The 24,831-nt window shown below is 38.3% G+C and overlaps 1 protein-coding gene across 1 annotated transcript in view; it reads left to right on the plus strand.

Moving 5' to 3' along the window:
• DNAJC1 (DnaJ heat shock protein family (Hsp40) member C1) overlaps window positions 1-24,831 on the plus strand; it is a 154,012-nt gene that overhangs the window by 108,167 nt on the left and 21,014 nt on the right. The window contains exon 9 of the mRNA XM_080918293.1: window positions 21,251-21,370. Within this exon, the coding sequence (XP_080774419.1) occupies window positions 21,251-21,370 (120 nt within the window). The remainder of the gene's footprint in view (window positions 1-21,250; window positions 21,371-24,831) is intronic.

Genomic DNA, 24,831 nt, shown 5'->3' on the forward strand with positions numbered 1-24,831 from the left:
TCATAATATTGGATGGTTACCACTTCTACATAGCTCTAACACATTTCAAAATATTTTAATGCCCCTTAAGAAACTGTACCTAGAGATTCAGAGACACTGGCATGGTGAGATTGCGCAGTGAGTGACCAAAGCGCAGAGAGGGCTTGTGGAAAACGTGCCCCTGCAGCCCACAGTAGGGCTGGACCTCTGCCAGAGGGACTTGGGATCCACCCGGAAAGCCCATGGGCGCAGACCAAATGCTCAGGCCCTTTGCCACCTAGAGCGGTAGAGATCCAGGGACACAGGCCACATGAGATTGCGCTGTGAGTAACCAAGGCATAGAGAGGGTTAGGCGGAGCACACGGAAAGCATGCCCCTGCGGCCCACAGTAGGACCTGACCTCTGGCAGAGGGACTCAGGATCCGCCATGAAAGCCCAAGCTCGCAGACTAAACACTCAGTCCCTTGTCAGTGGGAACCTGGGTTTGCTCTGGAAAGGCAGTGCTTGTAGTTCAACTCTACAGACCCTCTTACACCTTGACCAGGGGGGAGCCTGGCACATAGGCCCAGGGAGAGCACACCAGGAGTTCTCAGAGAGCAGAAAGTACTGTGCTATCTGGAAAAGGGACCATTTTAGCCTAGAGAAAGAGCCAGGTCCCTGCATTAGTACTCAGGCCCTGGGGGCACAGGGAGGAGCTACCAGAACAGCCTCACAAGAGCTCCCACACCAGAGCCCACAAAGACAGAGCTGAGTCACTGCTACCAGAACTCACTGCTTGCCCACTAAAAGCCTAACACTCAGAAGCATGTTTCATCTGGAGCCCATGGGCCCTCAGATCATGAAAATGACTCAAAGATCTACAGGAAAACATAACCAAAGAGATGAAGGAATTGAAAATGGAAATAGAAACAATAAAGAAAACACAAAAAGAAACAACCCTGGAGATGGAAAACCTAAAAAATAAACCAGGAGTCACATATGCAAGCATCTCCTACAGACTACAAGAGATGGAAGAGAGAATCTCATGGGCTGAAGACAACATTAAAAACATAGACAAACATTCAGAGAAGATGCAAAAGCCAAAAAGCTCCTAACCCAAAATGTCCTGGAGATCCAAGACACAATGGGAAGACCAAACGTAAGGATAATAGGAATAGAAGAGGGCGAAGAATATCAACTAAGAGGCACGGTAAATGTCTTCAACAAAATCTTAGGAGAAAACATCCCTACCCCTAAGAATGAGATGACCATGAGCATAAAAGAAGCCTACAGAACTCCAAATAGATTGGACCAGAAAAGAAAATCTTCCCAATGCATAATAGTCAAAACTCCAAGTGTTCAAAACAAAGAAAGAATACTAAAAGCAGGAAGGGAAACTGGTCATGTAACATATAAAGGCAGACCAATCAGAATTACACCCGACTTCTCAAAAGAGACTATGAAAGCTAGAAGATACTGGACAGACATCATACATAACCTAAGAGAACACAAATGTCGGTTCAGGTTACTATACCCACCAAAACTCTCAATTACCATAGATAGAGAAACCAAGATATTCCAGGACAAAACTAAATTTACACAATATCTGACCACAAATCCAGCCCTACAAAGAATAAGAGATGGAAAACCCACCACAAAGAGGGAAACTACATCCTAGAAAAAGCAAAATAACTAAGCAAGAAAACCAAAAGAAGAAAGACACACAGGCAAAATTCTACCTATAAAAGCAAAAATAGCAGGAAACAGGAACCACTATTCCTTAATATCTGTTAACATAAATGGACTCAATTCCCCAATTAAAAAGATATAGACTATCATACTGGATATATAAACAGAATCCAGCACTTTACTGCATAAAGGAAACTCATCTCAGAGACAAAGACAGACACTATCTCAGACAAAAGGCTAGGAAAAACCTTCCAAGCAAACAGCCCCAAGAAACAAGCTGGAGTAGCCATTCTAATATTGAATAAAGTAGATTTTCAACCAACAGTTATTTTAAAAGATAAGGAAGGACACTTTTTACTCATTGCAGTGAAAATTTATCAGGAGGAACTCTCAATCCTTAACATATATGCTCCAAATACAAGAGCACCCATATTCATAAAAGAAACCCTACTAAAGCTCAAAAAAAATACATTGCACCTCACACATTAATAGTAGGAGACCTTAACATCCCACTCTCATCAATGGACAGATCATGGAAGCAGAAACTGAACAAGGATGCAGTGAAACTAGCAGAGGTTATGAAACAATTGGAATTAATAGACATCTACAGAACATTTCACCCCAAAACAAAAGAATACACCTTCCCAGCACCTCATGGTGCCTTCTCCAAAATTGACCATATAGTCGGTAACAAAACAAGCCTCAATAGATATAAGAAGATTGAAATACTCCCATGCATCCTATCAGATTACCATGGACTAAGGCTGGTCTTTAATAACAACAAAAACAACAAAAAGCCCATATATACATGGAAACTGAACAATGTCCTACTCAACAATAACATAGTCAAAGAAGAAATAAAGAAAGAAATTAAGGATTTTCTAGAATTTAATGAAAATGAAAGCACAACATACCCCAAACCTATGGGATGCAGTGAAAGCAGTACTAAGAGAAAAACTTATAGCTCTGAGTGCTCTAAAAAGAAACTGGAGAGACCATACACTAGCAACTTGACAGCACAGTTGAAAGCTCTAGAACAAAAAGAAGCAGATACATCCAAGAGGAGTAGATGGCAAAAAATAATCAAACTCAGAGCAGAAATTAACCAAATAGAAACAAAAAGAACCATTCAAAGAATCAACAAAACCAAGAGCCGGTTATTTGAGAAAATTAACAACATTGATAAACTCTTAGCCAGACTAATTAGAAGGCAAAGAGAGAGTATCCAAATTAACAAAATCAGAAATGAAAGTGGAGATATAACAACTGAAACTGAGGAAACTCAAGAAATCATCAGATCCTACTACAAAAGCATATACTCAACAAAAATCTGGAGGAAATGAACCTGATGAATTCCTAGACAGATACCAGATACTAAAGTTAAACCAGGACCAGGTAAACCATCTAAATAACCCTATAACACCTAAAGAAATAGAAGTAGTCGTCAAAAGCCTCCCAACCAAAAAAAAGCCCAGGTCCAGATGGGTTCAGTGCAGAATTCTATCAGACATTTATCGATGACTTAATACCAATACTCTCCAAACTATTCCAGAAAATAGAGTCAGATGGAACACTGCCCAACTCATTTTTTGAAGCCACAATAACCTCGTTCCTAAACCACAGAGACCCTAAAAGGAAAGAGAACTTCAGACCAATCTCACTTATGAACATTGATGCAAAAATACTCAACAAAATTCTTGCAAACTGACTCCAAGAATACATCAAAATTATCATTCACCATGATCTAGTAGGCTTCGTCCCTGGGCTGCAGGGATGGTTTAATATACGGAAATCCATCAACGTAATCCACCATATAAACAAACTCAAAGAATAAAACCACATGGTCATCTCACTAGATGCTGAGAATACATTTGACAAAATTCAACACCCCTTCATGTTAAAAGTCTTGGAAAGAACAGGAATCCAAGACCCATACCTAAACATAATAAAAGCAATATACAGAAAACTAATATCCAACATCAAATTTAATGGTAAGGAACTTGAAGCAATCCCACTAAAATCTGGGTCTAGACAGGCTGCCCACTCTTCCCCTACCTATTCAACGTAGTTCTGGAACTCCTGGCCAGAGCAATTAGACAGCAAAAGGAAACCAAAGGGATATAAATCGGAAAATAAGAAGTAAAAATATCACTATTTGCAGATGACATGATAGTATACATAAGTCACCCCAAAAATTCCACCAGAGAACTTTTACTGCTGATAAACAGATTCAGCAAAGTGGCAAGATATAAAATTAACTCAAACAAATCAGTAGCTTTCCTTTACTCAAAGGACAAACATGCGGAGAAAAAAATTAGGGAAAAGATACGAAATACATTGGTTTGACTCTTAACTAAGCAAGTGAAGAACCTGTATGACAAGAATTTAAAATCTCAGAAGAAGGAAATTGAAGAAGATCTCAGAACATGGAAAGATCTCACATGCTCATGTATTGGAAGGATCAACATTGTAAAAATGGCCATCTTACCAAAAGCAATCTACAGATTCAATGCAATCCTCATCAAAATACCCACCCAATTCTTCATAGAGCTGAAAAGAACAATGTGAAAATTCATTTGGAATAACAAAAAAACCTAGAATATCACAATCCAACCTCACCACAATAAAACATCTGCGGGAAATTACCATCCCTGACCTCAAGCTATATTACAAGACAGTTGTGTTAAAACCCACATGGTTCTGGTACAGAGATAGGCAGGGTGATCAATGGAACAGAATTGAAGATACAGAAATGAACCCTCACACATATGGTCCCTTGATTTTTGACAAAGGAGCTGTAAACATTCAATGGAAAAAGGACAGCCTCTTCAACAAATGGTGTTGGCTCAACTGACACTCAGCATGCAGAACAATGAAAATAGACCCTTTCTTTTCTCCTTGTGCAAAGCTCAAGTGCAAGTGGACCAAAGATCTCCTCATTAAACCAGGTACACTGAAACTATTAGATGAGAAAGTAGGGAAAACCTTAGAACTCATAGGCACAGGAGAAAATTTCCTAAACAGAACACCAATGGCTTGTGCTCTAAGACCAAGGATCGAGAAATGGGACTTAATGAGATTGCAAAGTTTCTATAAGGCTAAGGATACTGTCAAGAAAACAAAATGACAGCCAACAGATTGGGAAAAGATCTTTACCAACCCCACATCTGATAGAGGTCTAATATCCAATGTCTACAGATCAATCAAGAAGTTAGACACCAGAGAATCAAACAGTCCTATTAAAAAATGTGGTACAGAGCTAAACAGAAAATTCTCAATTGAGGAATATCAAATGGTTGAGAAGCATCTAAGGAAGTGCTAGACATCCCTAGTCATCAGGGAAATGCAAATCAAAACAACCCTGAGATTCTATGTCACACTAGTCAGAATGGCTAAGATCAAAAACTCAGATGACAGCAGATGCTGGTGAGCATGGGGAGAAAGAACACTCCTCCACTGTTGGTGGGGTTGTAAACTGGTACAACCACTCTGGAAATCAGTCTGGCAGTTCCTCAGAAAATTGGACATAGTCCTACCTGAAGACCCAGTTATTCCACTTCTGGGTATATACCCCAGAGATGCGCCAGCATACAATAAGGACACATGCACCACAATGTTCATAGCAGCCCTATTTAGAATAGCCAGAAGCTGGAAAGAACGCAGATGTCCTTCAGTAGATGAATGGATACAAAAATTGTGGTATATTTACACAATGGAGTACTAGTCAGCTATTAAAAACAATGACTTCATGAAATTCCTAAGAAAATGGATGCATTTAGAGAATATCATCCTGAGTGAGATAACCCAGTCAAAAAAGAGCAGAGATAATATGTAGTCACTGATATTTGGATACTAGCCCCAGAAAGCTCTGAATACCCCAGAAACAACTCACAGGCCATATGAAGCTTTGAAAAAAAAAAAAAAAAAAACCAAAGGCCAAAAAGTGAAAGCCTCAGTCCTTCTTAGGAAAAAAAAAAAAAAAACGTGTATAGCACCCTTTCAGAGTGTGGTACTCCTGGACCTTAAATCACTAATAATTCAAGAGCTAAGAATATAGCCTTGTGGCAATTTTTGTGGCATATTCAAAACTCATTATGTTTGATCTATACACACCAAGAAAACTCTGTCTCCATGTTACATTCTGTTGTATATGTACTTTATGGTTATGGTAACTAGTAAGATTTCAGTGCATACTGTCAAATTTCTGAAATAATCAAGTACTGACAAAAATATATTCACGTAGTTTTATGCCAAAATGCTTTTAAAAATCTGTACATGTATCTCTTTTTTAAATAAAGTTTTAAGAAAAAAAAAAAAAGAAACTGTACCTATCATTAAGAAACTGTCCGTATCCTGCAGTTGTTCTTCCTTGACTCCTCCCAGCCACCACTGTGTATTTGGTCTATAGATATACCTGTTTGAATGCTTAAAAAAGAGAGAGAGAATTATGCAATTCCTTTTTTTTTTCTTTCACTTTAGCATGTTTTGTTGTTTGTGCATATTGTGGCTTCTATTGATTAAGTAGTCTAACATCTCTGTATACATTTATTTATTTATCTATCTATCTATCTATCTATCTATCTATCTATCTATCTATCTATCTGTCTATTTGCCCACTGATTGAACATTTAGGGTGTTTCGCCTTTAGACATTCTTGTGAATGGTATTGATTTGGAAATATCTCCATACATATATATACACACATACACATATATACATACACATAGAATTATGTTTGTGTGTTTGTGTATGTGTGTGCTTGTGTGCACTGCGTGCGCACACATGCACTCCATATGCCTGTGCTGTGTGTGTAGATTCTAGTTTTCTTTTCAGTGTATACCACTAAGGAGTTGATGGTTCATGGGTTAACTTAGGATGGAGAAAATCTTCAGCCTGTTTTTCACAGTAGCTGTACTGTTCCACATTTTCACCCACTGGATATGAGGCTTTCATTAATGTGATTCTTTATTGTTTCTGCAGGGTGTGTGACTGCCCTCTTACTGTGCTATGTCATTGTGGTTGGTTTTCATTCTTCTGATGACTTATAGTTTTAAAGGCCAGCACTCAGGAGGCTGAGACAGGCAGGTCTCTGACTTGAGGCCTGCCTGATATACAGAGTTCCAGGGCAGACAGGACTGCATAGCGAGACCCTGTTTTGAGGGGGGTGGTATTTTTGTGTGGGAATGCTGACTTACATGTGTTTCATTGAAAGAACACTTTTGCGGACTGAGTTGTTTTTCTTTTAGTTATTGATTTCATAAACCCTTATTAGATACATGATTTTTCTTAGTTCTATAGGTTTTTAAGAAATCTCCAGTTTCTTAAAATTTTTCTTTTATGCAATCTAAATTCTTATTAAGACTAATTTATATGCCTTTTTATTTACATGCTTTGGTAGGATGTCTACTGTCAAATAAAGGTCATGAACATAACCCTGGTAGTTCCTTTATAATCTCATAGTTTTGCTTTTTACACTGGCTTCTTGATTCGTCTTATATTAACTTTTATTTGTGATATGCAGATCCGACATCATTGTTTTGAAAACACTAAACTAAAATCCATTTGCCAAGCAAACCAACTGGGGAAAGAAATTTTAACTAAGGTATCCACAAAAAAAAGTAAAAGGAAAAACTGTACTCAAGATGTAGCAATGGGAATGCTCATAAGCCAGATGTGTCCAATGGTTACAGTTACCTGGAGGCAACAGCGAGTGTCTAGGAGAGTTGAGCTATATGTGTACTCTAGCATAAACCTCAGACAGTACACAGGAAGTACTGACTGAATGTATGCTTGCCACCACTTGTCCAAAAGCACTGTCCTTTCCCCAGCGTTGGCTGTGGTTCTTTGTGTATGTTTGTTAGTGCCATCCTTATGCATCTCATGTTTGGGCAGTGATCTCACAGCAAATGTCCTGATCCTCTGCCTCCAGTCTTTCTGCCCGTCTGCCACAGTGTTCCCTGAGCCTTAGGTGTGGGGGCGTTTTGTAGATGCATCCATTTTTATTGGTTGTGGCTTTCTGTAATAGTCTGTCTGTTGAAAAGGAAACTTATCTGTGGCTATAGGACAAATGTTTTTAAATTATTGTTAGAGAGTATACTGGTTTAGTAAATTAGTAGTTGTGGATTCTCCTCCAATAACTATGATTTCACTAACATTGAATACCAAGCTAGGTTTCTAATAAAAGGTACCTCTCTTGTCAAATGGGTCTTAAGCTGGAATATTGTAGTTTTTAAACCATAACAATATTAAGTTTTCCATCTACAATCATGGGAGTTTTTTTTTAATTATTTGTGTCTCCTTTATTTTCTTTTGGAACTATTTTATAACCATGTAGAAATTTTTTGACACTTTGATTTTTTCCTAAGTATTTTATCCTTTTCATTGCTATTTATATTGTATTTTTGATTGTCATTTTTTAGATTGTTCTTTATATTGTTTATATTATATTGTTATTATACAGAAGAGCTATTACAGTGGGAATGACGGCTAATACCTGTAAATCCCAGCACTGAGGACATGAAGGATGGAAGAACACATGTGTTAGGTCAGCTGAGGCTATATTGCAAAACCCCTGATTCTAGAAACAAAACTAACACACATACACCTAAATAAATGGGACCTAGAAAGATAGCTCAGTCAGTAAATATGCTAGCTGAGGATCTGAAGTCAGCACTCACATAAGATATGAGTGTAGCATCAAAATCTATAACCTCAACACAGTGCTTGGGTGCTTCAGGTAGGAAGCTCTCTGGAGCTGGATGCTAGCTGATTGGTAAACTTTAGGGTCACTGAGAAACCCTGACACTAAAAATAAAAAGAAATAGACACTTGGTGTCAGCCTAGGACCTCCACATGGACACATATATAAGCAAATGCATACACATCTTCTTGGATGGCTTGACATAATCCTTGGGTTTTCAGTTCTGTGGAGGAAGGCACTGGAGCTACCTAGTTCTGAACTCCTGCTTTGGCTCATTTCACTTCCTAAATAGAGTATAAGCATAGATTTAATCACAAGGTCAAGAGAGAAAAAAAAAAAATTACAAACTGAATCTCCAGAAGTGGCATGTTAAAGGTCCAAGACCTTAAAAGGAACTATAGAAGATAATGTCTAAACCATATGGATAGGATACATTAGTTTTAAAGAGAACTGAAAAAAGAAATGATTAAGGGTGGAATTTTTCAGAGAAAATTTTATATGAATAATGTCTTAGTTAGGTTTTAATAGTGTGAACAAACACCATGACCAAGGCAGGTCCTATAAAGGACAGCATTTCATTGTGGCTGGCCTACGGTTGCAGAGGCTCAGTCCATTATCATCATGGCAGGAAGCCCAGCAGCATCCAGGCAGGTATGGTGCTGGAGAAGGAGCTGAGAGTTAAAGTGGAGACTTAAGGGTTCTTTGGAAAATCACTGTGCTAGATGGTGTTCTGCTGGGACAAACATGTGAAGGAGTGTTTTCCTGTAGTGGACACAGGGAAAGGCTAAGGCAGAATCGTGAAGGAACGTTTAGCAGAATCAGACACAGAAGAAAGTGCATGATGAAGGACTCTTTTGCTAACAACACACATGTACTGTTCTGCCTTAAATTGCATAGTTGAGCTGCATTTATTGGAATGCCATGGAGAGAAATGTACCAAAAAACTTTTGGGTGTGCTTTGGTTTCTTGCTGCTTCTGTGAACACAGGCTGATTGGCAGAGTGACGTCAGCTGAGACAGATGCATGTGCTGAGGCAAGACCCATGAAGGACACGTGACGTTTGGAGGGTATAAATGGTACTTGACAGACAGCGATGGGGGCTGAGCTTAGCTTACTTTATGGAGCTAGCCGTGCAATGGTTGTGGGCCTCCATCTTTGCTGATCTTTGCTTTGCTGAGAGAGGCATAGTTGAGAACTTTTGGTATCTCTCAGGGTCCTGATGACTCAAGCCAAGGTTGAGACCTGGCTGTCTGCTAGGTAGTGACACCAGTGCTGTTTCATGTTTGCCATCCTGACTGGATATCCTCTACCAAACTGAGACTGCTGGTTTATCCTTCTAGTTTTTGCTAGTGGATTGAGCTGCTGCTGTTGACCTGTGAATTCAACTGCCAATTTCCAGACAACACAGATAGGAGTTGAACCAACTCCAAAGAACCTTTCTAAACAGGTCCACTCCCTACCCCCACCTTCCATATCCTTTCTTCTCCACTACTTCTGATGGGTAGTGGGCTACAAGGGAGATTAAAGCGTTAAAAGCCATCATTAAAAATAGTAGTTACAAAGAGTTCTATATTTAATCCAAAGGCAGCAGCAGGAGACTCTGTGGTTCACTGACCAGACTTAAGCATATATATAAAGCCTCAAAGCCCAACCTCTACTTTGACATCCTTCCCTAACAAGTCTATACTTCCTCCAATAAGGCCACACTTCTTAGTAGGCCACTTCCCATGGGCCAAGCAATATCAAACCAATAGTTTATGTATTCTGTTTAAACAACTGCCTTGCTAGTTCTTCTTCAAAGTGTACAGTGTATCAGTGACAGGAATTTCAGTTACTAAAAGACAGCACCATTATTCTTTGACTATGAAATTGAGCTCTTCACCTCAAAGGCCTCAGAGTTATAACTTTAGTGAGCTTCAGAATCAACTAGGTAAATGTGTTAAACAATCTTAATATACATGCATGTGGCAGAAAATAAAATTAAGTTTATTCCTATATTGACACCTATTTCCAAATTATGTTCAATTTATGTAGCAGTTTCCTCAATTAAATAACACTTGCACAAACTTTACACTTTAGGTGACAATATGTTGCTCAGTGATTGCATACCATTCTGACAGTGCATTGGATGCTAAAGATCTTGACCCACAAGCATCCTTTCCACTGCCTCTTGTTCATTCATTAAGCTGACAAGAACTTATTGTCTACTTTGAGGCTGAACTAAGCAGTGAAGGTATTACATTGGAGAGTGCAATTGGCTCTGCTTTCACTAAACAGAAATTTTCTTGCTAGTCCAAATTACTAAATTTTATATATGCATCATACAAAGTCACTGACAATCTTTAGTAGCTGTTCTAGTGATCTTAATGTTGAGTATCTGCCGTAGTTAGGATTTTATTGCTGTGAAGAGATATCATTACCACAGCAACTCTTACTAAAAAAAACATTAATTGGTGCTGGCTTACAGTTCAAAGGTTTAGTCCATTAGCATCATGGTGTAAAGCATGACAGCATGTAGGCAGACATGGTTCGGGGGTAGATGAAAGTTCTACATCTTGACCAGAACAGGCAGCAGGACACTGTGTGCCACACTGGTGTAGCTCAAGCATAGGAGACCTCAAAGCCTGCTTCCATAATGACACCTTCCTCCAAGGCTCCATCTACTCCAACAAGGTCACACCTCCTAATGGTGCCACTCTCTATGGGTCAAGCATTCATGCACATGAGTCTGTGAGGGCCATTTCTATTCAGAGCACCACAGTATCCCAAACTATAAGAAGGCACAGAATTTGTACACAAATTCTAAATGCTATGATTAAAAGTATGTACCTTCAAAGAACTATAATAAAGGCATGTCCTCCTTGGCTGGCTTTAGTCTTAAGCTTCATGAGACAGGTTCTTCCTATGTTGCCGACCTTGAATTTCTAAGCTGTGAGATGCTTTCTCCTATCCCTCCCTGGTAGCTGGATCTACAGTTCCACATCTCTCCCTGTAGGTCATTAGGCCATTCACTGGAGGGTCCCTTTCCACTGTATTTCTTAACAAACTCATTCGAGAAGGGTCTTTTTTGGTATGGATTCTTATGGCACTTAATTAATTAGCTGTATAATGTTTTGAATTATATTTTGATTGTATCTTTTAGTATGTTAAAAGTTACACTCATTGTGTAAAAAGCTAAAAGTTTCCACCCACTTTGTGGGAATATGTGGCTGTGTGATATGGTAACGAATATGCCATTCCAGTCTTGTCAGCCCTTAGGTTGTACGGTAACCATGACAGCCTCTCGGCAATATGTGGTTACAGAGTCAGCCTTGTCAGTACTCACACCAGTTGTCAGTTGGAACCCTGAGTATGTATCATTGCAATGGTATTCAAACTTTAGTTTTCCAGATTCTGCAAAACGAAACACATATACCCCTAGGGTTGCTTACAGCAGGTAATGGAAGAAAGAACAATTAGAGAACTTTTTAATTTTCTTAGCTTGTTTTGAAGTAATAGGAATTTTTTCTTTAAACCTTTACTATTAACATAGTGTTTTTCATGACATTTTGAGATGTCTAACATATTTCCTATTAATAATTGGTCAATTTTTTTTCATTTTTTTGTCCTAATGGACCTAAAAAGACTAAATAAGACCAAATATGGCTGATGTATAACAGATAGTTTCTATTTCAGATTGCCTGTTGCAGTTACATAAGGTTAATTATGAGTTATCATGACTAAACTCAGGAGTTTCTATAAGCAAAACAACTCATTCTGCATATTGAGAGTCAGTAACTACATTAAAGGTTTCAGGAAAATCTAGTAATAATGTAAGAATTGCACACAGCTCTTGATTTTTGAACTGAAGTATATGGGCTTTGAATTACTTTTTTTTCTTTCTTTTTCTTTCTTCTTCTTCTTCCTTTTTTTTTTTTTTTTTTTTTTTTTTTTTTTTTTTTTTTCAAATGTCTAACTTCTAGCCTGCCATTCCCAAGAGAATTGTGTCAGTATAGAATGTGGGAGCTTCAGGAATTGATGGTCCTTTTACAGTATGTGGTAGCATACAATTAATTCTTTCCATAAGCTGAAGATGTTTGCTTTTAGAATAGTTGCTGTTAATTTCTCCCAAATAGTTGCTGTAAGCTCTTTGCCAATCTTCAATGATTACCCATAATGACAATCTCAGCATTAGAATAATGTAGTACAGTTTATGCCAGGTCTGTTCCCAACAGTTGATGTGATCTTATTCTGCCTTTTATGATCCAGTTAAAACTTTTTCTACATAATTCTTTAATTTTTACTTTGTGTGCTAATAAAATCCATTCCATAAAACTATAGGAATATGGTTTGAGCTGAAAACATGCCCAAAAAATGTGCACATGTCCCATCAAAGAGAGACTGCCTCAGATGTCCATCAAAAGATGAATGGATAGGCAGACCGTGGTGTGTATCTGTGTATAATAGAATACTGTTCAACCTGCACAGGAGTGACGAGTGCTGCACTGTAGGTATTTTCCCGTTTTGTCCCAGTCACTTCATGACCAGTGTCTGTATCTACAAAATGGCCCTCAGATGAAAGCTACAGATGCGGAAAATAGGGACAGTACACCAGGTGTCAGGTCATAGAACACGGCTTTGATGGCATCCATACTGTGTAGCACAACTTAACTCCATTTTTCAACATTGCAGTCTCAGTTGTGATTTCTCACTCATTAACTCTGTTTTCCACAGTCTCTAGAAAAAGCTAATAAATTGTCATATTTCTCTTATTCTATATTAACTTTCTGGCTTGTGATATTTCTCTATTCACATTTAAATAGTGCTAATCAATTGGGTTTTTCTCCCAGTGTAAGCAATTTACTATTCTTTTATGTGTTTTTTAATTAATTTTATGTATATGGGTGATTTGCCTGCATGTATGTGTGTGCATTGTGTGCATGATGTGAATACAATGTCTGCAGAGGCCAGAAGAGACTGTTGGATCCTCTGGGACTAGAGTGACAAATGGTTGTGAGCAGCACATGGGTGCTGGGAATAATATCCAGATGGAGTCTTTGGAAAAGCAGCCAAGGCTATTAACTATCTGCAGCCCTTTCATCTGTTTTAATACTTGAGAATTTTAACTTAGTATAGCAAACATATCAACAGGTAAATGCAAACAAAAATATTCTTTGATTGTGTCCAACAAACAACCAGCTCACACTAATGATGTTAATGGATCACTGGCTAATTTGGAAGAAACAAATTGGGAGCATTATGAGAAGCTAAAGGTTTCTACTAACCAGCTCTTGTACATGGCAGATTAAACTCACTTGCTTTTCTATAGAAACAGAAGTTTTTACTCAGAAGTTAAAGCAATGTTAGCTGTTTCCACTGCTACCACAAAGCAGCTCTCAGCTTTATATGCAATAAAACTGGAAATTATTTCCTAAGATAAAAGTAGTTTATCTTAATTTATAGAACTTGCAAATCTTATCCTGACAATAATGTCATATAAATTATGATAACGTCCTATAAATAGGTAGTGTCATTGTAACACTACCTAACCTTGTATAAATATTGAAGATAGTCATTTCCAATGATTTGTCTTGGTGCAGATTTTCTTTTCAATATTCACACATTGATTCGTAACCTCAGGAGCTGCTGATGGATTATTGAGCTGAAACTGGGAAGCCTCAGGACTCTCCTAGCACTGTTATTCCTAGCACAGTGAATTTAAGGTTTTCTCAATTTTTGTAAGTTTCCATTTCTTCTTGCTGGAAAATAGGGCATAGGACTAGAATAGTTCTAATTGAAATGTATCTATTTTAAGCAAATACAATTTCTAAAAATGTGAAGTTTTATGCTTTAAAGAGATAGATTCTAGTGGCCCAAGAATCACGTGCCATTATATTGAATATTAGTTATGACCTATGAAAAATACTTACATGCACCACTGTAAAGTAGAATAGATAAAAATACAACTGATATTTAATTTTCCCTATAGCATTTATCAATCATATGCCCCAATATATTTTTTAAATCTCTTCCATTTCTTTTGGTTTCAGCTTTTTCCCCAGTAGGATAATACAGAAAATTTTCTGCCTGAAGACAAAGTAGTTGTTCTCTTGAGATCAGTTCTAATTTTAAAAGCTATAAATCTATAAATTAAAATGTCCCTTGAAACTGAGCATCTTCTCTGGTTGATCTCTGACTGCTCTGTGCTCCCATCACTGTGGGTTTGGCTAGAGTTGTCATCATCCTCACTACTTAGAGCTGTCCACGTTTAGTGCATCTTGAACTTACTTTCCTACCTAGTCACAGTCTAATTTTTATGAATTCTTCTATTTTATTCCCCAAAACTTAACAATTATCTGCTGACTTTATAATTTGTTGCCACTGAGGATGTGTACATAAAAATCAAAAGGGGTATGATTATACTTAGAAACAGTTATAGAAGGAAACCATCAAAGTATAATGCAGTCATTTTTAATAAAAGTACAAATGGTATGGAGGGAACCTAGCAGGATTAATATAAGTACCCTAGAGAGTTATGAAGGTTTCTCAGAGACAACAGTTCTTGGAAAAAGAGGAGTTCCTGTGTAGGCAGTTTAGAACAGTACATTCTGAACAAAAAGCAAGTATTTCAAAGGGTCAGAGATACGATATAGTCTGAGTATTTAGAGCTAGTAGTTTCAGCTAGCTGGAGCTATCTGAGGCAGAAATTAAGATGAGATAAAACTGGAGAGGTAGAATGGGTTCCAGGTGCCCAATCTTTAGATGCCCTTGAGAGGAACTTGGATGCTTGGGTTTGTTGTTGTTGTTGTTGTTTTGCTTTAGGAAATGGGGAACATTTATTCATGCACAACAGGATAGCCACCTTTTTAAGGTTACATTGAGGACTGAATAGAGAATATATTGACGCATTTAAGAGTCTGCATAGGGCTGGAGAGATAGCTCAGCAGTTAAGAGCCCTGACTGTTCTTCCAGAGGTCCTGAGTTCAATTCCCAGCAACCACGTGGTGGCTAACAACCATCTGTAATAAAATCTGATGCCCTCTTCTGGTGTGTCTGAAGACAGCTACAGTGTACATACAAACTAAATAAATTATTTTTTTAAAAAAAGAGTCTGCATAGTGTCAGTTAATAAGCCTATAACTCTGTCTTGGAACGAAGGGAGGGAGGATGGGAGGAGAAGGGAAGGGAAGGGAAAGGAAGGGAAGGGAGGGAAGGAAGGAAGGAAACTAGCAAGCCTGCTAGCCTAAACCAGGCAATGGTAGTGCACACTTTTAATTCCAGCACTCAGGAGGCAGAAGGAAGCAAATCTGAGTTTGAAGCAACCTGGTTGCTCTACAGAGAGAGTACCGGAACAGCCAGGCTATACAAACTTGGTCTCAAAATATACAAAAAAAACAAACAAGAAGCCTGCAAAGCCTGTGACTTGTTACCCACCCACACTACTGAAGCCCTATTTCTGTCTCTCATTCTTCCTTAGACCCCAAAGCAAAGTTACTGTGATTACAATGTGCATGGTCTTCCTTTTTAATCTGTTAGTAGATATTAAATCACTCTCACCCCTCCCTCTCCAATTTATTGTGTCTTTCAATTATTGTTGGGCTGTGTGCATGTGTTGGGTGTGTGGGGGGTGTACAACCTACTGAATCTACTTAGTGTTGCTTATGCATGTGTATAGCCAGGGCTGATGACTTGATATTAGACTTGATATGCAGGAACTCATCCCTGGAGCAAGTTAATTCTCTATTTCTCAGAAGCTATTGACCATTTCTAGCTCTTCCTCTAGGTGAGGGCCATTTGGCATTGCCCTCCTGTGTTGCCATGTAGGCTAATGGTGTCATTCCTTGTACTGGTCTTATATGGGGAACCATTTTCAACACTTGTCCTTATGCCCATAAAGAAATACAAGTTCTCACTTCTTACCAATGGGCAGAGACTATTAAAGAGATCTACAACTGGTCAAAATGCAAAAAGGTGAGGTGCCCCACCCTAACCTATATGTCTGCAGTGCAACCCCTATATCTATGGCTCAGGAAAAATTGCAGAAGAAGGAGCAGAAGGATTCTAATTGCCTGGATGCCTGTTGCTAGATAGTGTCCCTAGTCATGGTAGGGAAATGCGCCTTGCCCCATTTTAAAATGGGTTAACTGTTTTATTAGTAATAAGGATTCTTTTGGGGAGGTAGGCTGTAGAGATGGCTCAGTGGTTAAGAGCACTTGCAGAGGACCTAGATTCACTTCCTAGTACCCACATGGTGGTTATCTGTAATTCCAGTTCTAGGGGATCCAATACTCTGACCTCCTTGGGCACATAGCATGCACATGGTGTAGATATATATGTGCAGAAAAAATATTCTCACATAAAATATAAAAAAAACATTAAAATCTTAGTTTAAGCTGTGTGGATGGGAGGCATGTATGTGTGGATGTCATAAGGAAGCTTTGTCCTCTCTCTCCTTTTATACTTTGTTTTGCCTGGGAGCCAGAAATGGAATTCAAGTGACCAGATTTGCATAAGTGCCATCTCATCAGCCCAGGAAAACTCTTTATGCACTCTGGATAACAGACTCTAAAGAGGTACAAGAAGAAAACATGTTTTATACAAATTACAGACTTTAGTTAGATGCCTTACTTATGTATGTATTGGCAAGTATATTAAGCCAGATGAGCATTAACTGGGATGTTGTGACTCCTTCCTGCAAGAAATTCGAAGTGACTAAACCAGGACTACGTTGATTTTCTTATACCTTTTGCTATGCTGTTACCCCAATGATAGACCAACCTGGCAGGCCTGTGGCTGCCATCAGGAAACAAAGGAGGTCGTGCCAGTCAAAAATGATAACCCCTTGATTATCATGAAAGAAGCTAAAAGGAACAGGTTTCTTTCTCGGAACGTTTATTTTCCAAAATATAAAGAAAAGGAAAAAGTGAGAGAGGTAGTGAGAATTTTTGTTAATTTTTTTTGTTTTGTTTTGGTTTTTATATTATATATCTTGGACTGTCCTGGAACTCACTATGTAGACCAGACTGGCCTTAAACCCAGAGAGATTTACCTGCCTCTGCTTAGAGTCAGAACTTTTTTAGTTGATGGTGTTTGAGGAAGTCTTTCCAATACTCAACAATCCCAGATTCCTGTTGAAGCAATAGGGAACATGGAGGTTGCATCAAGCATTTTTGATTCCTGGCCTCCTGAGTGGTTTAGCAGTGAAAGGTATATTGTTGGCTGGCTGCAAACAGTCTGGAAGACTAAAACCATGAGAAATTACTTCCAGGCTCCACAGTCGTGGGGTGCAGCTTTGTTGACCTGATAGGAATGGCAACAGTCGGCTCCTGAGAAAGAAGCAGAGCGGCAGGGTGTCAGCAGAGCTCCACAGAAAGTCAGACTTCCAGAAGTGAGCAAGGAAATAGCCCAGGTGGAGCAGTATGATTCATTCCAAGATAAGTTGTCAGGTTTGGGCAAGAGCCACACAGATGTAGTCTTGATGGATTTATCTTAGTGGAGCACTTTTGCTTACCACTGAGTGGAGGTTTGTCCAGGGTCTGCTCTGGTCTTCATGTTGCTGTGTCCAGCTCTTGGAAGCAGAGGTTGTGATAGGCTGGGAGCAGCTCCATGGTGAGCCCGTGTGGGTGGTGGGAAGATGGCTGTCTGTAAGACACAAAGAAGGGCCTCAGAGTGAAGACATTTGACATGGTTTGGTTTCAGTTTTGTTGTTCTTATCATACCGTTGTTTCACACAGACGATTGTCACAGTTACTTTTAAGTCAGAAAGGAAATTAAATAACTGAAAGCCAAAACATCCTAAAACTGTACAAAATAGTTAGAGGGACACTGTCCACGTTACAGCTGTACAGCTGACATTTTAACCCGTGGACAGTGTGACAGTATTCTCTCAAGTGAGATTCCTAAGATGCTGAGTGAACCAAACCAACTAAAAGTGGTTCAGTATAAAGATTTAACTTGAATAGGAAAGGACCTTCTACCAAAAATATGAGAATGCAACAAGTAGTAAGTATTTTTTTAATGTATCCATAATGTTTTAGCCAAATAAATCACATAGTACCTTGTACTTCAGAGCCTGTGGTCTAAAGCTGGAGGGGAAATGCTGCATATAGGTTCTATAAACACAGCCACAAGCTCCCCCTTGACACAAGCCCTTGTGATCCAAGGACATTAAAGATTTCAGAGGCACCACGTCTTTGAACATAGCAGGTTTTATGACAAAAATCCATCCCAAAGGACTATTTTTGATAATTTAAATGTTCAAGTTTGAACAATTTAAATGTTCCTATTTGTTTTTATTTGGGGACCATTACATAAACTACTGAATAATTCGAAAACTTACTTTTTATTTTGTATTCAGTATGGAGATTTATTCCCATAGTGGGGCTTTTCTGATGCAAAATTGGGATGCTTGTGTAGTCACAACAGCTGTCCCCACACCATGTGGTATCTTCCATTACTTTACTGTAGAGATGAATTTTTGGCCCAGTGTTTCAGTAATATTGGACACACATGGTTTTAAGTGGCAAAGCAGTCTGCTTCTGCATTCATTTGAATTCACAGCTACAGTCGGCTCTGCATTAGAACAGGGAGAATACATTCACACCATGGCCACCCTCATGGCTGCTGGAGTAGCTGAGTCACACTGAGCTTGTTCCTTTAAAGACACCACTAACTATTGCTGAGGAATTACACATTCACCAAAGTGCCTTGCAGCTGTAGGAGAGGGAATGATGAATAGTTCAAAGGCCACACTTGGGTTCCATCTTTTGTCAATAACTGTAAAAACATGGCCACGAAATAACTAAACCAAGAGGAGTGTGCCGAGGCAGTCAGTGGTTTTTCTTCTTCAGGTTTTCCATGCAGGCATTTGCTCTAGATAAAATGTTGCCTTCCCAGGAATACAGTAGTGCTATGTTTGTAGACTCATTAACAAGGAATTAAAACCCAGTTGGCTTTTAATATCCACTGTTAATATATGTAGGATATTTGAACAATTAGCTTATTAAAAACTGAGGTTTTGCACAGCTGTCTATTTAAACTAATGCAGACATCTTGAGAGCACAGCACACTGGTATTCTTTGACTCTGAGTCTGTTTCAGTGAAGATCTTAATATTCTTCATGGCTTGATTTTTGCACTTCTAGCTTATATTTAAATTCTCCTCTAGCTTTGCCCTTTCTGTATTTCCTTTTGCATTAGAGTTTAGGGGTTTATCAGTAAGTAGTATTTCTTTGAAAATTTAATTTGTTTCTCTAAATGATATGTAAATAACACATTTTTTTTTTTTTTTTTTTTTTTTTTTTTTTGTTAAATGAGGCAAAAAGGAAGGAAAACCCCTTCGTGTAAGTTTTTGCTCAAGTGATACAAAGAATTAAATTTCTGATCTTCACTAAATACCAAAGAAATGCTAGCCAGATCCAGTGTAGATTACATTTTTATCTAAGTGATTTGTGCATGTATTGTAGAGGCTGTACTGATGAATATGTTTGAGGCTTTCAGCCTTTAGTGGGTACAAAATAGAATGATTGATAAAATCCTCCTTAGTATTGGCTATTATTTACTGACTCCTAAGTGGCAGGTTGTATTTATGCCAGTTTATCTGCTTCAAGGAACATTCTTGATAGCAGAACAAAGTGAATAAAAGTAGTTTGCTTTGCAAATGAATGCAAATAGGAGAGCCTGTCGGAAAGCCCTTTAACAGGGGCAGTGCACTTTGATTATGAGTGAAGCTGCCATTTGGACACGGTGAAAAGAGCATGCTTGAACCATTGATTGGGGGAGACAGTAAAAAGTCAGGAAGGGCCCGTTAGGCTTGCAGTGAGGCAGGCCGACGTCAGCGTGGTTAGAGCACAGTGGGGGAATGACAGGAAGGATTAGTGTCATGGAGAGGCTTTGCTGGAGCTGTGGAGATAGTCTCTGGGGTCACTCACCTCTGACTGTTGTTCTCTGCTGATGGTTCTGTAATGCAAACTGCCTGATGTCTGCCTGTTCATTATCGGAAATGGTGATTAGAAAAGGTATTTGTTTCTGAGATTTCCTCCCACTACCTTTCTTTACCCCCTCCCCCATTCCTTCTCTCTTTCTTTCTTTCTCATTAAAGAAAAATGGAGTGGGCTTCCTTCATCTTTCATTGTTTGATGCCAGAGTAGCTACTGCCTCTGATAGCTTATGCTAGAACGTAGTTGTCATATTTTTTTTGTATTTAGCCATGATTTGTTTCTTTCCTCAGTTTTAGGTTTTGACCATTATTCAGTAATATGTTGCTGCTAGAATTGTTTTGCAAGTTTTTTTTTAAATGTTTGAGGTGTTTTCACTATTGCAACATCAAAAGTTTTGCAGAGACTAGATGGCTCACAACATGGTGAAAGACTTCCTAATCTTGTTCCCAAGTTTTACAGAATGCTAGCATTTGGCAAATTAAACACTTACATCATCATTGTTACATAGAATGAGCAAGACTTGTAATTTTGTACAGTTCTGATTCTCAATCAATGCTTTTTCATGTTCAGATTTTCATATATACTTTTAAAACCATTTTATAAGTATGTTTTTACTTTAAAATCTTACTAGTCATATCATGTGAGTTATATGAGCAGCACTACATTTTGTAGCAAGAATTTTTATGGACTTTGATAATGTTTTTTATTTTAGTATAAAATTGGTCTTTTTGAAAGTATCTTCAAAAGCATAGTTTTACATTATGCGCTACTTCTGTTTTTTTATATGCATGCAAAACTCTTACAGATTCTGCTGGGACTCTATCCTGTGGTTAAAGATGCTGCCCCAGCTTTGACTAAGCCTGGATACATGTTCAGTAACTGTTGGTCACTGCAGAAAGGGTTCTGCCAATAATCTGCTTCACAGGCATGTTGATGTTATAGTAACATCTTTCCAGTTTCTTAAAACTTTGTTTACTGTTTTGTAGGCACCTGAATGGACAGAAGAGGACCTCAGTCAGCTGACAAGAAGTATGGTTAAGTTCCCAGGAGGAACCCCAGGTCGATGGGAAAAGATTGCCCATGAGTTGGGTCGATCTGTGACAGATGTGAGTTCACTGAGATTTGCATTGTCTGGGGAGTGATGAACAGGAACAAGCCAACTATGCAGGAGCAGACTTAGATGAGTCCTGGGTTATCTGTGGAGAAAGGACCTAGGCATGAACCATTAATGAAATAAGCAAAAAGCAGATGTGAATCCATCCCCTTCTCCACAGTGAAAGCTGTGTGAAAGAATTGTAGTGTTCGGAGACTGAAGCTACTGAAACCTAATCATAGAAAACAGTATTAGACTTTGTGTTTATATTGACCCTTTAATAGTGGAAAAGACAGTTTTCAAACTGATCAGAATTAGAGAGGTTGTATTTCAGCCTTAGCACTCAAGTACAGATTGCTAGTGTATTTAGACAGGTGGTTTAGGTTAATGAAATGAGCACTCAAGTCTGTGGTGCAGACAGAGAGTTTGCCTTCTTTCCAGGATGGTGCTGACCATTCATTTTGGAATGTATGTGTGAATGGCCGTACTGAACACCTAGAAAACAAAGTATAGCCCAAGAACCTTGTTACATAGCACTGTAGATGTTTTCATTCCGGAAAACTAGAGTAGAGCACTTGATGTGTGCCAGGTTGTCTCCCAACATCTAATTAGAAGTCAGGAAGAAACTCCTGTATCAGTTATCAAACTGTTATTTGTATAAATAGTAGTAAATAACCTTTACTAAATTTCCTTTACATACTCTTGTTGGTATAAAGCTTCTGAAAAGAGTTACTAACAGCAAAATTTAAATTTCCTCTTTAATTCAGTTAGCATGCCTCTAGGTCTTTTTTACAATGTACACACATTTTAATGAGCTCACTAGTAAAACACAGCTACCAAAATAATGAGAATATGTTATAATTGCTAGAGCTTACTACTCGTAGTAAACTTCTGTGTTTTTAATTTAGAAGTATATATATATTTAAAAAGCATTGTCAACTTTTTATTTTATCTCTTTTCCTCAGTTCCTTTGTTGGGACTTGCTTTGAAAATTTTAAATTACATATATATTTACACACACACACACATATATTTATTTAAGTGTGACCATCTTATACAAATTGTACCTAGTAACATCATTTCTGCACTTTTGTGGAGTGACCAGTTATCTTTAACTCATAGAGAATTGCATTTCTACTAAATGCACTGCTGAGATACATGTTTCAGTTTCTTATTTTAAGGTATTTTGTAAAGAATGGTACAACTGTATAACCACATTAAGATATTCCAGGGCTATTAATATTTTAAACATCGTATTTTTAGTTGCTAAAATCATTTTTAAACATTCTAAAAATACTGTTTTATAGAGCCCAAAACTTTTAACTAGATTGTGTAAAGAAAAATAATAATGTTAGTTTAGTGTCTTCTTATAAGGTAAAAATTGAAGGCTGAAAAAGATGGTGGAGTTTTACAAGATCTCACCAGCCAGCCCCATAGAGTTTACTGAATTTACAAGAGTGGTCTTGCTGCAGAGGCTTCTTTTTAAACCTTTGCTTGTGTGTCTTACTTACCTATTACTTTTACCCAGCCTTCTGGGGAGGCTGATTTTATATCTGCAGTACTTTTTCATATGAAGTGGTTCACTGACTCTGAGTATGTATGTTTGCACACACTTCATGATATCTTCTCTTCACAAAATTAAAAGCACTGTGCAAATAATTAATAAATCTAAACTTTTGTGGCCTCCTGAGATGCCATCATAGGAGAACTATGTCACGACCTGCCACACTGTACCATGCCTTCAACCTCACTATGCATTTAGTAACATGTGAGAGCAGAGATATTCTCTGAGAACACAACAAAACAAACAGGATTCTGAAGACTCAGCTGGCTCTTTAAAAAATTATTTATATTTATTCTTTGACAATTTCATACACATAAATAATGTATCTTGGTCATATTTTAGTTTTGTTTTCTTATTTTATGTGTATGGGAGTTTCACCTGCTTATGTGTGTCTATACGCCACATTCATCAGGCCGGATACCCAAGGAATCCAGCAGAAGAGACAGATCCCTCCCCTGGGGCTAGAGTTATAAACAGTTGTGAGTTACCATGTGGGTGCTGGGAATTAAATCCCAGTTCTGTGAAGAGTAACCAGTGCTCTTAGTTGCTGAGCCACCTCTGAAAAGCCCTTAGCCAACTTGTTTCAGCAACCCCAAGAATAACTTGTGAACTACACTAAGGCAGCTGGAGTGGGTTCAGCTGGTACAGTTCCTTTAGTGGGTTGTTAAGTGAAAGTTAATCACACTGTAAGAGGTCACCTACACTTCCTTTTGGCTTGCAGTGTTAATTAGATTTGTGGTTGTGGAGGAGGAGCCAGGTTCCTTTGGTGGTCACCATCCCCTTTACCCTGCACACTGACCTGATCTCTTGGCACCAGCCCCAGGCTGCACAGCTGCTTTTTGACCTTTTTTGCCTGCCAAATGTGTAGCTTCAGGCTTGCTTCTGTTCTTCCAGAAACAGTTGACCCTTCCTGGAAAAGGTGAGAGTGTGGCAGTGCTGGAGTCTGTGGCTCTTTATTTAGGCTGTCAGATTCTAGTAAAAGACTATTTTATTTCTTACTTTAAAAAAGAATCAGTATATTAATTGCGATAATTAGAGTTAAATTGTTAAATTTAACTTGGCAAATACAAGCAATATTTTAGTATTAAAATTTTTGACATAAAGTATTTTTAACTCAGGTAAACTGTAAGGCCAACTTTATTGAGGCTTAAATATTTTAAATGTTAATTACATGCCTTTTGGCATATAATTTTAGTAACCACAAAGGACACTCCAGTTGTAAAAACAACAAAGGAAACAAAAACTGTCTGGCATGTAAAACCACTTTAATGTGATTATTAACTGCAAGCTTCTAAGTTAAGGTCAGAGAGCATCAGATTTCTTGTTCCTTAAAGGTTGTAAGCTGACCCTGGTGCTCTTCAGCCCACTAATCTCTCACATTCTGTTTATGATAACAGTCTGAGAGGAGGGTTTCTGCTTGTTTAGAAAAGGCCTAGGTAGACAGCAAAACAAAAGCCAGGTGGCTAGATTTAACTTTTATAATTAATGCCAAAGTGTAATACAAGAAGCGTACAGGTCTTCCCATGAGGAGTGCAGGTACTGAAGTCCCCTTGTCATTAGCTGGGACTGCCACAGAGGCAAGAGATGCATGGTGGGAGAGTTTGTATGGTGTTCATGTGATGTCTTCTCAAGGTCAAGAAGCCTATGGTTATCTGTAACTTAAAAATATAGTTTTGTGTTATTTTGAAGATATGTCATTATTATTTTTATCAGCAGAGTAGTCCTACCTAAAGTTCTGACAATGATGAGGACTAATAACCTTTTTGTTTCTTTACTAAGCTGCCAGCTTACTGCTTTCTCTCTTCTCCATGGTCCAGCCTGGTCTGTTTTCCTACCCCTGTTTTCCTCCGTTCTCCATCTCACAACCTTCAACAACATGTCATTTTGGAACACCTGTTGCTTTATACCAT

The sequence above is a fragment of the Micromys minutus genome, assembly GCF_963924665.1.
Source record: "Micromys minutus genome assembly, chromosome: 6".
Taxonomy (NCBI): Eukaryota; Metazoa; Chordata; class Mammalia; order Rodentia; family Muridae; genus Micromys; species Micromys minutus.